This window comes from Martes martes (genome assembly GCF_963455335.1).
Source record: "Martes martes genome assembly, chromosome: 7".
NCBI lineage: Eukaryota > Metazoa > Chordata > Mammalia > Carnivora > Mustelidae > Martes > Martes martes.
Window position 1 is genome coordinate 101,094,746 of NC_137894.1, and position 14,076 is coordinate 101,108,821.

A 14,076-nucleotide genomic window follows, 5' to 3' on the forward strand; every position below is an offset into this window, starting at 1 on the left:
CAATTTCTCTCCTGAAGGACACTTCAATCAGTTCTAACTTATAAACAATTTAAAAAATATACTCAACCACACAAATAGAAGGAATATAAGAATTTCCTCAGGGTAAAGGGTACCTGGGTGGCTCAGTCGGTTAAGCAACTGCCTTCAACTCAGGTGATGATCCCAGGTTGTGGGATCAAGCCCCAGGTCGGGTTCCCTGCTGAGTGGGAAGCCTGTTTCTCCCTCTGCCTGTCCCTACCCCCGCTTGCGTTCTCTCTGACAAATAAATAAAATCTTAAAAAAAAAAAAAAAAAAAGGGCACCTGGGTGGCTCAGTGGGTTGAACCTCTGCCTTCGGCTTGGGTCACGGTCTCGGGGTCCTGGGATCGAGTCCCGAGTCAGGCTCTCTGCTCAGCAGGGAGCCTGATTCCCCCTCTCTCTCTGCCTGCCTCTCTGCCTACTTGTGATCTCTCTCTGTGTGTCAAATAAATAAATAAAATCTAAAAAAAAAGAATTTCCTCAAGGTAAATAGACAGAAATGACCATGTGCATTCAATGTTTTATACACAGTATGAATTCACTCCCTTTTTTTTTTAATTTGAAAGAGTGCAAATGAGGGAGGGGGAAGGTCCATCCAAGGAGCAGAGGGAGTATGACAAGAAGACTCCTTTTTTTTTTTTTTTGAAGATTTTATTTATCTATTTGACAGAGAGAGACACAGCCAGAGAAGGAACATAAGCAGTGGGAGTGGGAGAGGGAGAAGCAGGCTTCCTACCAAGCAGGGAGCCCGATGGAGGGGTCACGACCAAAGCCGAAGGTGATGCTTAACGACTGAGCCACCAAGGGGCCCAAGAAGACTTCTTGTTGAGGATGAAGCCTGTCATGGGGTTCTATCCCACAACCCTGAGATCATGAACCAAGCTAAAATCAAAAGCAAGTCAACCTACTGAGTAGCTCAACCCCTGAGCCACCCAAACATCCCTCAATTTACTTCTTAAAAAGCTCCCCAAGCACACCTGGGGACTTGATTTCAGCTCAGGTCATGATCTCAGGCTCATGAGATGGAGCCCTGCGTGGGGCCTACTTAAGATTCTCTCTCTCTTCCCTCTGCCCCTCCCCTCACAAAAACCAAAAAAACAAAACTCCCCTGTTACATTTCCAGCAACTGTTGTGCCAATACTGTAAAATAATAGAAAATACATATTGGTCTCTGCCTCTTATTCCTGGCAGAGTTCCTAAAACCCTTGTAATTTCCTAAGTGATAAGACTACTAGGAGCAGCTTTTGCTCTAATATTTGGTCTTTGATCCCAGTTCCCGACACAAGCTCCTAAATCCCCTGAGATTTCCTGGGTGATAGAAAAGACCCTTCAAAGGAGGCAATTCTTGGTGGGCTCCTGGATAGCTTCAGGATGAGGGCTGGACATCAGAAAAATCAAACCATGATTAGAAACAGAACTTTCAGCCTTATCCCATCATCATCCAAGAAAGGGAGAAGGGCTGGAAATGGAGTTAATAATCAATTATGCCAATGTAATGAAGCCTCCATAAAAATCCCAGTGGTATGGGGTTCAAAGAGCTTCTCGGTGAACACATCCCCATTAACAGGAGGGCAGAGGATTCCAACTCCATGGGGGAAAAAAAGCCTTTCAGACCTTTCCTATATACTTCTTTATCTGGCTGTTCACCTGTATCCTTTCTCTATATTTCACTACATAATGAACTGGTAGGAGTGTTTCCCTGAATTCTGTAAGCTACTGTAGCAAAAGACTGACTCCAAGTAAGGGGTCATGGGAACCTCTGATTTATAGCCAAGTAGGACAGATGCTGTGGGTAACCTGGGGACCTACTACTTGCAACTATTATCTAAAGTGGGGGACAGTCTCATGGGACTGAGCCCCTGAACTCTAAGGTCTGTGCTCACTCCTGTCAGTGTCCAAATTGAACTGAACTGTAGGACACCCAGCCAGTGTTACAGAAAATTGCTTGGTGTAGGAGAAAAAACCCACACACCTGGTGCTGGAAATGTTATGAGGAAGGTAGTGTGAGAATAAAGGGAAAAGATGGGAAAGTGTTCTTCCTTTACAAATACTTACTTCTCCAAACCCTCACTATTACTGGAATTAGCAATATTTTTCACCCTTGCCAATCTGATAGAAAAAAAAAATTCAATTGTTTAATTTGTACTTCTTTGCTTATTAGTAAAATTTAACTTGTAACTAATATATGTTGGTCATTTCTATTTTTCCTTCTGGGAATATATTTTCCATTATATATGACCATTTTTTTTTTAGATTTATTTATTTGAGAGAGAGAAAGAGAGCACACGTGAGAATGCGTAGGAGTGGGGAGGGAGGAAGAGAGAAACTCAAGCAGACTCCATGATGAGCACGGAGCCTGACACAGGGCTCAATCTAAGCCTGAGACCACCACCAGAGCCAAAACCAAGACTTGGAAGCTTAACTGACTGTGCCACCCAGATGCCCCTATATAGGACAATTTTAAAAAGAACATCTTAAGTATCTAAAGACTATCTCATTCATCTACCTTAATGAGCCTGGGTTTGAAAAAAACATGAATTCTGTGAAAATATTTTTTTCTACTCAAATATAATACACTCAACTTAAAATTCATCACAAATAAAAAGCTTAGTGGTTTTTAGATACAAACTGCAAAGGTCTTCTGAAAACATGTCTCCATTCTCCAAATAACCTACATATCATTCCCCTATTTACCTTACATAAAACATTAGAGGGGTGTCTTAGTGGCTCAGTTGATTAAGCGACTGCCTTCAGCTCAGGTCATGATCCCGGAGTCCTGGGATTGAGTCCCGCATCAGGCTCCCAGCTCCATGGGGAGTCTGCTTCTCCTTCTGACCTCCCCTCTCATGTTCTCTCTCACTCTGTCTCTCTCTCTCTCTCTCTCAAATAAATAAATAAAATCTTTTAAAAAAAACCCAAAAACATTAGAAATATGTATATGTCTTGAAAAAGTTAAAATATTCCTCTTTTCTAGTGTAATTGGTTGTCTAAATTAGTGAACTAAAAACCTGAAAATGCCATGGAGTTTTCTCTCAAAGGGAAATAAAGGGAACATTTAAATCTCAAAAGAAAAAGTATAATTTCTTGCAAATATTTTAATTGGTTTACCATTAATAAACCATTAATCACCTTTAATAAACCATTCAGATTTTATTTTTTTAATTTTTATTTAAGATTATTTATTTATTTGACAGAGAAACAGGGAGCACGAGGAGGCAGAGCAGCAGGCAGAGGGAGAAGGAGAAGCAGGCTCTCCGCCAAGCAGGAAGCCCCATGTAGTGCTCAATCCCAATAGGACCTGAGCTGACGGCAGCCGCTTAACCAACTGAGCCACTCAGGTGCCCCCCATTCAGATTTTAGATTTAGATTTTAAACCCACTGAGATTCAGATTTTACTTGTAAAAATTTTGGGAAATTTATGGTATTATTATTATACACATTTGAGTATTATGACTTCATAAGAGAAACAAATAAAAAGCACATCCACATTCAAAACTATAACAAAAATATTCTTTACCCATTTATAAAATATCAAACAGCAGTATCACTTCTCATCGTTTGCTATAAATGTTTTCAATACCTTCAAAGCACATGAATATGCCTTTTCTCCAACGTTAATGGACTTAGGATCATCATCATCTAAGTCTTCCCAAATCCTCACATCACCATCACTTCCACAAGTCACAATGTAACTGTGAAGGGAACACACTCATTAAAAGGTCATCCAAGTTTCAGGAAAGAAAAAAAAAAGGTCACCCAGTTTCAGGCCTATTAATTTTTTTTGAACACTTTATCTTTTTTTCAATAAAATTAAAGTGTTACTCAATGTTTTCTCACTTTACATACATAGCCTCAATAAAAAGGCCTGCTAATCTCCTATCCTATAAAATGAAAGGTGAGTTTAATGTTCCCTACAGTTTCTCCTTGGCATAAAATTCTTTATCTGTAATAATGTAAGAAAGGTGAATGGGTAATCTCTATTAACAACAGGGACCAGGTCTACCTTGCTCACCACTGTGCCTCTAGCACAAAGCAAGCTGACATATAGAAGCCTTAATAAATATTTGTTGAATGAATAAGTGGATGGATACAAGAGCTCAATTATCCAAAGCTGATTATTCAAATGGCCACCTGTATCTCTCAAGTCTTGTTTTAAACCCATATTCCTGGTGCTTTTATTCATTTGGTATGTGTCCTATCTATGTGTCCTGACACATATAAAAGCAAAAAATATAAAAAAGTAACATGGCAAATGGCGAAGAGAAGTCACATAAAGAACTATAGAGGTTCATAAGAAAGGTGGTGTCTACATGGGGAAGTCAAAGGCCAAGTAGAACTGGATATGCTGAGATTGGTGAAAAGAGCAGTTCCAGAGGAAACCACATGAACCAAAACATGAAGTTAGTAAAATATGGGGGAGTTCACTTAGAGCAAAGCAGACAGTACAGGAAATTGGGAAAGAAAATGTAGATTGGGGGACATCCTATTTACAATGATCTTAACGCAAGGGTAGGAGCTTGGATTCCCTTCTATAGGAAATAAATAGAATCATTAGTCTTTTTGTCTAGGACATTCCTTTTTTTTTTTTTCTTTTCTTTTCTTAAAGATTGTATTTATTTGCTAGAGACAGAGAGAAACCACAAGCCAGAGGGAAAAGTAGACTCTCTGCTGAGCAGGGAGCCCAAAGTGGGGCTCAATCCCAGGACTCTGTGATCATGAACTGAGCTGAAGTCAGACACTTAACCAACTGAGCCACCCAGGTGCCCCAGCCTAGGACATTCCTGATTTATGCATACAGCTGGTTTAGAACAGGTCCTCAATTGTTTTTTATTTTAAGACATATTAGTATTGGGGCACCTGACTAGCTCCATCAGAAGAGCCTGTGACTCTTAATCTCGGGTTGTGAGTTCGAGCCCCATGTCGGGTATAGAGGTCACTAAAAAAAATACATAAACTTTAAAAAATAAATAAAATGTAGTATCTTTAAAAAATATATATTAATATTATTTGTATCAAAACTGGTTGGGTGGGTTTGACAGACCTCTTCTTTGCATTTCCAGCTTCTGCCATTATCTTGTTTACCAGTGAAACATGTACAATTAAAGAATTCTCCCTTTATCACATAAGTAAATCTAAAAGACAAGTGACAACCCATCTCCCCATTCCAATCTTTTTTTTTTTATTAGCATATAATGTATTGTTTGTTTCAGGGGTACAGGTCTGTGAATCATCAGTCTTACACTACTTGATGTAACATAACTAAGACCTCCTTTCACAGACAACAGGGGCTAACGAACAAAAACTAAAGTGAAGCCAGTCAAGAGGCCTTACAGTGATTTCTTTCAGTCCACAGTAGTGATGGGGTAAGTACTTCATATTGCTGTCCCTACTGACTATTTGACACAATCAGCCAGCCAGCAAGGGAGAAGTTGCGGGTGCCAGTTGGCAGTACTAATGGCAAATTATAGTGAAATACAGGAATTAATGAGAAATATATCTAACAAGTAGTTAAGTTAAATAGTTAAGTTGAGCTTTTCGAGTTGCCTGAACATTCTTCTGACAGTGCTTTTGTCATTTACTACAGGAATAAAACCAAATGTTAACTTTATTATTGATTATGCCTTTTAATGAAATACCTTAAAGTAGCAACTAAAAAAATGCTACAAGTTGAACAAAAGTACACATTTAACAAAAAATTAAATACTACATTTCTGCTTCTCAAGAAGTTGATAATGGAACTGTAACATGAACAAAATGTTAATTGACACTTATCATGGGGGCTGGAGTGGTAACACCAACCATATGAAGTCAGAAGACACAAAATTCCTGAAGAAACCTGAGCATCTACTTTGTAAGTGAGTAGTTACTTTGTGACTCCCTGAAAACCATGCTTCTACAGCTGCAGAGTCTGCATCTTGTCAGGCGGGACTTTTCATAATTTAGTACTGTCCAACAGAACTTTCTTAAAGGATGGAAAAGGTCTCAATCAGGCTCCTGAGTAATTAAAGTGGGGTCTAAAATGTGACTCATGCAACTGAGGAACTGAATTTTAAATTTAATTGACTTTAATTAAAATCTAAAGAGCCACCTGTGTCTAGTGGCTATTGTACTGAACAGTGCAGCATTAAAACAGATGACAGCAGTTCTAAATTAATTTTGTTCATTTTTCATTTTAATTTTTCTAATTCAAGTATGAAGTAAAGTTATAGCTGTTAATAAGTTGTTGCCATTAGTAAAATAATTTTTCAAACAGTTAAATGATACTGGTTTTATTTCCATGTCATCAGAGGGTTTAAATAGAGAATCAGTCAGATTAATTCCAATAATGGCTTAGTCTTCTCTTCAGCTCATGGAAACAAAGTAAAGCTTCTAGTTTATTCTGTGGACGTGAAACATCTAACATTATTGGCGATTCTATATAACTTCATTTGAAAAGTTCAATGCTAAAGATAAAATTCTTAATTTTTGTACTAATACAACATTTTGGTTGAGCACAGCACTGTAGAAAAACAATGTACTTACTAAATTAAGAAATTTATGAAAGACATATGTACTTCAAATTGAAAGCATAATTCATAACCAAATGCAATGTGATAATGTACCAATTAAAACAGAAGCCATAGCTGTCAAATTCTGAGATCATTTTATTTATACCAGAAAAACAACAAAATTTTTGTAACAAACTGATATTAAATACATAAAAATACTTCAGCATTGCATGAGGAGCTTTCTCTTCTGTCTATCATCACTTAGGATTTTTTAAATATTTGACCTTTTGAAGAGTGACTTTTTTAAATTTAAATTCAATTAGCTAACATATAGTGATGATTAGTTCTAGATGTAGTGTTCGATGATTCATCAGCTGTGTGTAACACCCAGTACTCATCACAGCAAGTGTCCTCCTTGATGCCCATCACCAAGTAACCCCATGAAGAGTGAATTTATAAAACCTACATGTCCTATAATGATGGTATTATTATTACTGGAAACAAGTTCCCTAAGTCTTAGTAGCATCTTGCTCAAAATCAGTTAACAATCTTTAATTTAAGCATTCAACTTAAGGCTTTGAAGCTTTTGGCAAAATGAAGTTAACGAAAACAAAGCTTATGCACAGGAAGATAACTAAAACATATCCCTTCAAAAGCAAATAAGAATTGAACAAACTGTACATTAAAAGCTGAAAGACTGAATGATATAATTTTGAAACTTGCTAATTGTACTCTGGAATATCTTGACCTGTGAGAAGAATCTTTTGAGGGAACTCCTTTTTTAATTGTATAAATTTATGAACTTATTCATAAATTTAATTTTAAATTTTTTATTTAAATTTTTAAATATTAACTAAGTACGCTTAAAATTTGTGAAACATTCAAAGAAACCACACACAACTTACCTGATAAATTTTATCTTTAAAAATATTAAAGAACTAATAAAGTAAAATAAATTTTAAAAATATTGAAGAGCTTACTATTGAAAAAGGATCTCTGAATACAGGTAAAAAAAAAAAACTTGTAAAAATACTGAAGGTAAAAGATTTACCTATTTAAAATAAATTTTTAAAAACCGAGACTCTTCTGGGACGCCTGGGTGGCTCAGATGGTTGAGGTTCTGCCTTCAGCTCAGGTCGTGATCTCCAGGTCCTAGGATGGAGCCTCATGTCAGGCTCCCAGATCAGTGGGGAATGTGCTTCTTCCTCTCCCTCTGCCTCTCCCCCTGCTTGTGTTCTCTCTCTCTAATGATTAAATAAAACCTTTACAAAAAAATAAAAATAAAATAAATAAAAATTGAGATTCTTCCATTTAATAGAATTTGCTCTGACCTTACCAAGTATGTGAGAACCTAAAGAGAGTATTTTCTGATTGAAAAATATTATGGTCTAGGGTCACATGGGTGGCTCAGTCAGTTAAGCATCTGTGTTGGACTCAGGTCATGATCCAGAGTCCTGGGATAGAGTCTGCCATCCATCAGGGCTCCCTGCTCTGCCTGCTGCTCCCCCTGCTTGCCCGCTTGTGTGTGGGTTCTTTCTCTCTCTGACAAATAAATAATCTTAAAAAAAAAAAAAAAATTATGGTCTAAAAAAAGTCACTGAAGGTCTCACTTCAAGGTCTCACCATAAATTTAACTCTGAGCAAGACTGCAATTTTTTAATAAAAATAAAAAGAAGACAATATTGAAAAAAATATTTTTCAGAAAAATATCAGCAAATCATGTTAGAGACAGGTTGAAAAATGATTAAAGCACATAAATATGTACCAAAAATATTCTACTTATGTAAATGTTTGGATTATATGTTTAATGTTTAGAAAATCAATGTAAATTTTTTTAATGTTTTAATGTCACAAATGTTTTTATAAAAAAATGTTTTGAAACAGTTTTGATAAGAAATGTTACATATCTACCAAAACAGAATAATTTGCCAATCAATAAATAATTTTAAAAACTAATTTTAACTCTTGAAATTCTTTTCCTCATTCCCAAAGGTGCTCTAGTTTGGACGGTAAGAAAATCACTGTAAGTTTCTGAGTAAAAAAACCACTGTAAGCACTAATTCTATCATGCCTTTATCCTCTTTGTGACATAACTACAAGAAGCCAATGATTACCAAGTTATTTCTCACCATCTGGATTCTCCATCCTCACAAAGCAATGTTCTTTCCCTCATCTGACCCCCCTCTCCCTGACCCTTCCACCGGGCCTCATGAAATTCACGGTCAGGCACCAGAAAAATCTCTCCATCCTCAGCTTTTTTTCTGAACATTTCTTCTGAGAACACTGCTTCATCTTCAGTCCTCTTAAAGGGTGGCTGATTTTTCTTCTACATTCCTGTAGGGTCTATTGATGGGCCTCCCTTGCATGTCACTATTACTTCCATTCTATTGCTACAAACTATTCTTTAAAAAAGAGAAAACGGCAAAAAACTGCTATCAAAACACTTACAAATCACTAAAGAGAAATCTCCCATGTTCCCTAAGAATTTTTAGCACAAGGCTGGCTCATTGTCATTCTCTAACAACACTATTCCTATCGTAATTCTTAGTATTTTCAGTATCCATATAGACAAAGACTTACACCAAACCTTGTCTTCCACCTCATCCTCAAACTCCCATGGTCATAGCATAAATTTTGTCTTTACCAACACTGCAACTGCTTCATAACTTCAATTTCAATGACCCTAATCACTTATATTTTCACCTTATACCCTTAATATCTTAACTTCAACAATTTTTAACTTCTATTAGGATCTACAATCTATTGAAACTACTTCCTCACTGTCTCTCACTCCCTTCAAATTCTCACATCCCTCCTAATCTGGCTTAGATTCCAGTCTGTCCTTCAGATCACTCCTTTACCTCATCCTCAAACTCTCTGACCCTTCTTCACTGTGTCATACTTACCTGGCAAAATCCCTATCTATACCTATTAATAAATTTGCACTTGAAGTGCCTGGGTGGCTCAGTTGATTAAGTCTCTGCCCTTGGCTCAAGTCATGATCCTGGGGTCCTGGGATAGAGCCCCACTGCAGGGTGCCTGCTCAGCGGGGAGCCTGCTTCTCCCTCTCCCCTTACCCTGCCTGTGCGCTGTCTCTCTCTCTCTCTCCCTTCCTTAAACAAGTAAATAAAATCTTAATAAAAAAAAAAAAAAAGAAAAGTTTGCACTTGTAGAGCTAAACACAGCTAGAGAAAAACACATAATTGGGTTGTCTGGTCTCACTTTAAATTTGTGATCACTAACCTAAAGTAGGCTTTTAGTGCTGCCCAGTATTCCACCTAACATTTCCCTCGGCCTTTCAGCTTTCCCTCTCTTCTAAACATCTATCTCATATATACTCCTCTTTCTTCAAACCTTTACTGCCTCCCACTCTTAACTTTGCTTCTTATTTTACTCAGAAAACAGAAGCAGTCTACAGAAATTGGCTGCATGTTCTCTCCATTCCATTTAGGTGCTCCTTCCTTCCACTTGTGAATTTGACCATGCTCTTACCTTTGGCCACTGTCTCCCCCTTATGCACTATACCGTAGCCCCTCTCACCTACTGAGGGCTACCACTCCAGCAATTCTCCCTCTTTCTATTTTAACATCAACTTATCCCTCTCTGTCAGATCATCCCCACTCATACATATACTGTATCTCTCACCTTAAAACAAAGACCTTTCCTGACCTCAAATTCCTATCCAACTACCTTGCTCTTTATGTGTCATCCTTACTAACTCCAGTTCCTTCCTTTCCATTTTCTTGAATCTACTGTGACAAGGTTTTCATTCTTACCACTCCATTTAAAAAGCTCAAGATCGGGACACCTGGGTGGCTCAGTTGGTTAAGCAGCTGCCTTCGGCTCAGGTCATGATCCCGGCGTCCTGGGATCGAGTCCCACATCGGGCTCCTTGCTCGGCAAGGAGCCTGCTTCTCCCTCTCCCTCTGCCTGCCACTCTGTCTACTTGTGCTCACTCTCGCTCCTCTCTCTGACAAATAAATTAAAAAAAAAAAAAAAGCTCAAGATCATCCAATGCCTTCATATCACTAAATCTAATGGTGGATTCTCGGTCCTCAACTTGACCCACCACCATCTGACATAGTTTATTACTTCTCTCTCTCTTTTTTTTTTAAAGATTTTATTTATTTATTTGACAGAGAGAGACACAAGAAGAGAGGGAATATAAGCAGGGGGAGTGCGAGAAGGAGAAGCAGGCTTCCACCAGAGCAAGGAGCCTGATACGGGGCTCCATCCCAGGACCCTGGGATCACGACCTGAGCCAAAGGCAAAAGTTTAACAACTGAATCACCCAGGCGCCCCAGTTTATTATTTCCTTCTCCTTAAAATGCTTATATTTCAGGGCACCTGGGTGGCTCAGCGGGCTAAGCCTCTGCCTTCGGCTTGGGTCATGATCTCAGGGTCCTGGGACTGAGCCCCACATCGGGATCTCTGCTCAGCACGGAGCCTGCTTCCCCCTCTCTCCCTCTGCCTGCCTCTCTGCCTACTTGTGATCTCTGCCAAATAAAGAAATACTTTTTTTTTTTTTTTAAAAAGCTTATATTTCATTTGCCTTCTAGACATCATTCTTGTCTCTTGATTTTCTGCTTTTCCAGTCACCTTTTCTAAGTCTACTTAGCTGGATCTTCCTCTCTAACTTGATCTCTAAATATTTTGGAGTGTCCCAGGGCTTAGCCCTTGAACCTTCTTCCTTTACATTTACTTCATCCCTAGGTGATTTCATCTAAGTTCATAGCATTAAATATCTACTTACTGACAACTTCCACATGTAGATTTCCAGCCCGGACCTCAATCCTGAACTCTAGGAGATATCAGCAAAAGATATAGATTTCTAGGGTGCCAAGGTGGCTCAGTCTGTTAAGAGTCTGCCTTCAGCTCAGGTCATGATCCCAGGGTCCTGGGATCAAGTCCCACATCAGGCTCCCGGCTCAGTGGGGAGTCTGCTTCTCCCTCTCTTTGTGCCTGCCACTCTGCCTGCTTGTGATCTCTCTCTCACACTCTCTCTAATAATAAATAAATAAATAAAATATTTTTTAAAAAAACATATAGATTTCTGTTTCTAGCTTACATTTATTTCTTCTCTTAGCATTCAACCCATTTTATCCAACTGTCTACATCTCTAATTGATCTCAAAGAAATATTCTAAATGTCCAAATGTAAACTCCTATTCTCCACTCTCATTCTACCTCTGAAATAAGCTCCTCTCCAAGCATTTCAGATATCTGTGAATGGCACTATCATTTCTCCAAATGTTACATCCCGAAACATAGACATTATCCCATACATCTCCCTCTCCTCCATCTTTAATGTCTGATCCACCCTATTGATTGTACCTTTTAAGTATTTCCTGAATGTATCTTTTTTTTTTTTAAGATTTTATTTATTTATTTGACAGACAGAGATCACAAGTAGGCAGAGAGGCAGGCAGAGAGAGAGGAGAAAGCAGGCTCTCCACGGAGCAGAGAGCCCGATGCAGGGTTCAATCCCAGGACCCTGGAATCATGACCTGAGCAGAAGGCAGAGGCTTTAACCCACTGAGCCACCCAGGTGCCCCTAAATGTATCCTTTTTTCCATACACATCTTCTCTAGTTCAAGCTACCATCATACTCTACCAGAGTAATACAGATCCCAGTCCTTCTGCATCTACTTCTACTTCTCCAATTCATCCTCCACGTAACTTCTCAAAAACAAGAGTCTGGTCACATCTCTCTGCTTCAACTTTTTAATACATTCCTACTGCTTTTAGGAATAAAAACAAGATTCCTTAATAAAGTGCAGAAGGTCCTGGTTAGGATAACCACTACCTACCTTCACAGATTCATCTCTCATCAGCCCCCGTATCACACTCTACATTTTGGCATCCCTAGCTTTCTTTCAGTCCTTTGAGCATGGTCCCTACCCCCACTGGAATTTTGCAGTGTTCCCTCTGTCTGGAATGCCATCTCCACCCCACCTCTTTTTACTCCCTAACGTCTACTCAATCCTCAGATCTCATCTCAAGAAACAATCCCTCAGAGAAAACTTCCCTGCTTCCTCAAGCTGTATCAACTTCCTTTCAAATATACTTATCATTGCACCTATCACTTATTTCTAAACATACATTTGCTTTTGTGATTAATTTGTGCTCAATGTATGTCAATTTAAAAAGACTTTAAGGTCAATTAAGGAATAGATTGTGCTTTGTACTACTGTACCTCTAGCCTCCACCAGACTTGACACGCAAGTATTTTTTCAGTGAAAGAATCAACACAGGAGTGACAGTGGAAGCCACACAACTGGACAGTACTGCAGAGGACTGAAACTTAAAAAGGTAAAAGAGACCAGGGTTTTGGGAAAGTATCACAATTTAGCAATCAAGCAGAGGAAATAAGTTGGGAAAAAAGCTATCAAAAGGGGGTATGGGGTAACTGAGTGATGGGCATTAAGAAGGGTACCTGATATAATGAGCACTGGGTATTATATAATACTGATGAATCACTGGGGCGCCTGGGTGGCTCAGTGGTTAAGCATCTGCCTTTGGTTCAGGTCATGATCCCAGGGTCCTGGGATGGAGTCTGGCATCAGGCTCCCTGCTGAGCAGGAAGCCTGCTTCTCCCTCTCCCGCTCCCCCAGCTTATATTCCCTCTCTGTCAAATAAACAAATAAAATCTTTAAAAAGAAAAAAAAAAAGACTGATAAATCACTAACCTCGACCTCTGAAAGCTAAAAATATATTATATGTCAATTTTTTAAATAAATTAATTTTTTAAAAAGCCATCAAAATGTTAAAAACAATGAAAAAACGAAATAGCATCGCAAAAGCCATGGAAAGATACAACACCAAAAAGATAGAACAGGCCACTGAATTTGACAAGTAGGTGATCTGACAAAAAAAACAATGTGGGACGCAGAGAGGAAGTCAACAAAAGGAAAATACGGGGGAAAGGTCACATCTTTCCAACTCGTCCGGAAATATGATTTTACACTCGCTTTTCCGAGATACTAGTACTACAATGTTGGTCCGAATTGAACAATAAATCTAAGGAAAATATACGTGCCATTTTAGATTTCAGCCTTATTTCTCTCTACCTGGGTGTGTCATTTTAGGTTGACTACTTATCTACCTTAAAACAACGAAAGTGCTAATACTTACACCCGAAATATTGTTTTTGTTTTTCCAAGAACCTTACCTCCCCAAATCATCAAAACAGACATCTGTGTGTCCCTCTGTATGTCCAAATCTCATCGGCTTCTGTGTCGCAGGCATCTTTTCTTCTACCTACCTAAAAATGTTTTATAAAAGCTAATATTATTTCAAAGGTGAGGAAAGACGGTGGCTGATGGGGAAGGGAAGTTAGTCTCCGGCGGCCCTTTTTCCCCCACCCTGTGGCACAAACAAGACATAGTAGAGGGTCTGCCAGACAATAAGCCGGGAAAAGGACACACTTCCCTTCGGTGCGCGACACGGGCACCGGCAGCGGGAACGAGTACTCACCAACGGGACCGACCTCCTCCACTGATGAAAAACGCGTTGCAAGAGCCAACCGAGCGCTGCTTCCCGCGCTCTGGCGAACTCGCTACACTGCGCCTG

At 38.9% G+C, this 14,076-nt stretch overlaps 1 protein-coding gene across 2 annotated transcripts in view; it reads right to left on the reverse strand.

Annotated features, from left to right (window-relative positions):
- The window catches only part of WDHD1 (WD repeat and HMG-box DNA binding protein 1), a 63,825-nt gene extending 49,754 nt beyond the window's left edge, over nt 1-14,071 (reverse strand). For both annotated transcript variants that reach the window (XR_013967197.1, XM_080809590.1), the window contains exons 1-3: nt 13,981-14,071; nt 13,676-13,768; nt 3,598-3,709 (exon numbers count right to left, since the gene is read on the reverse strand). Coding sequence is in view for 1 of the 2 variants with exons in the window: in XM_080809590.1 (XP_080665716.1) it covers nt 3,598-3,709; nt 13,676-13,752 (189 nt within the window). In the remaining variant the exon portion in view is untranslated. The remainder of the gene's footprint in view (nt 1-3,597; nt 3,710-13,675; nt 13,769-13,980) is intronic.
- Nucleotides 14,072-14,076: the final 5 nt, after the last annotated feature.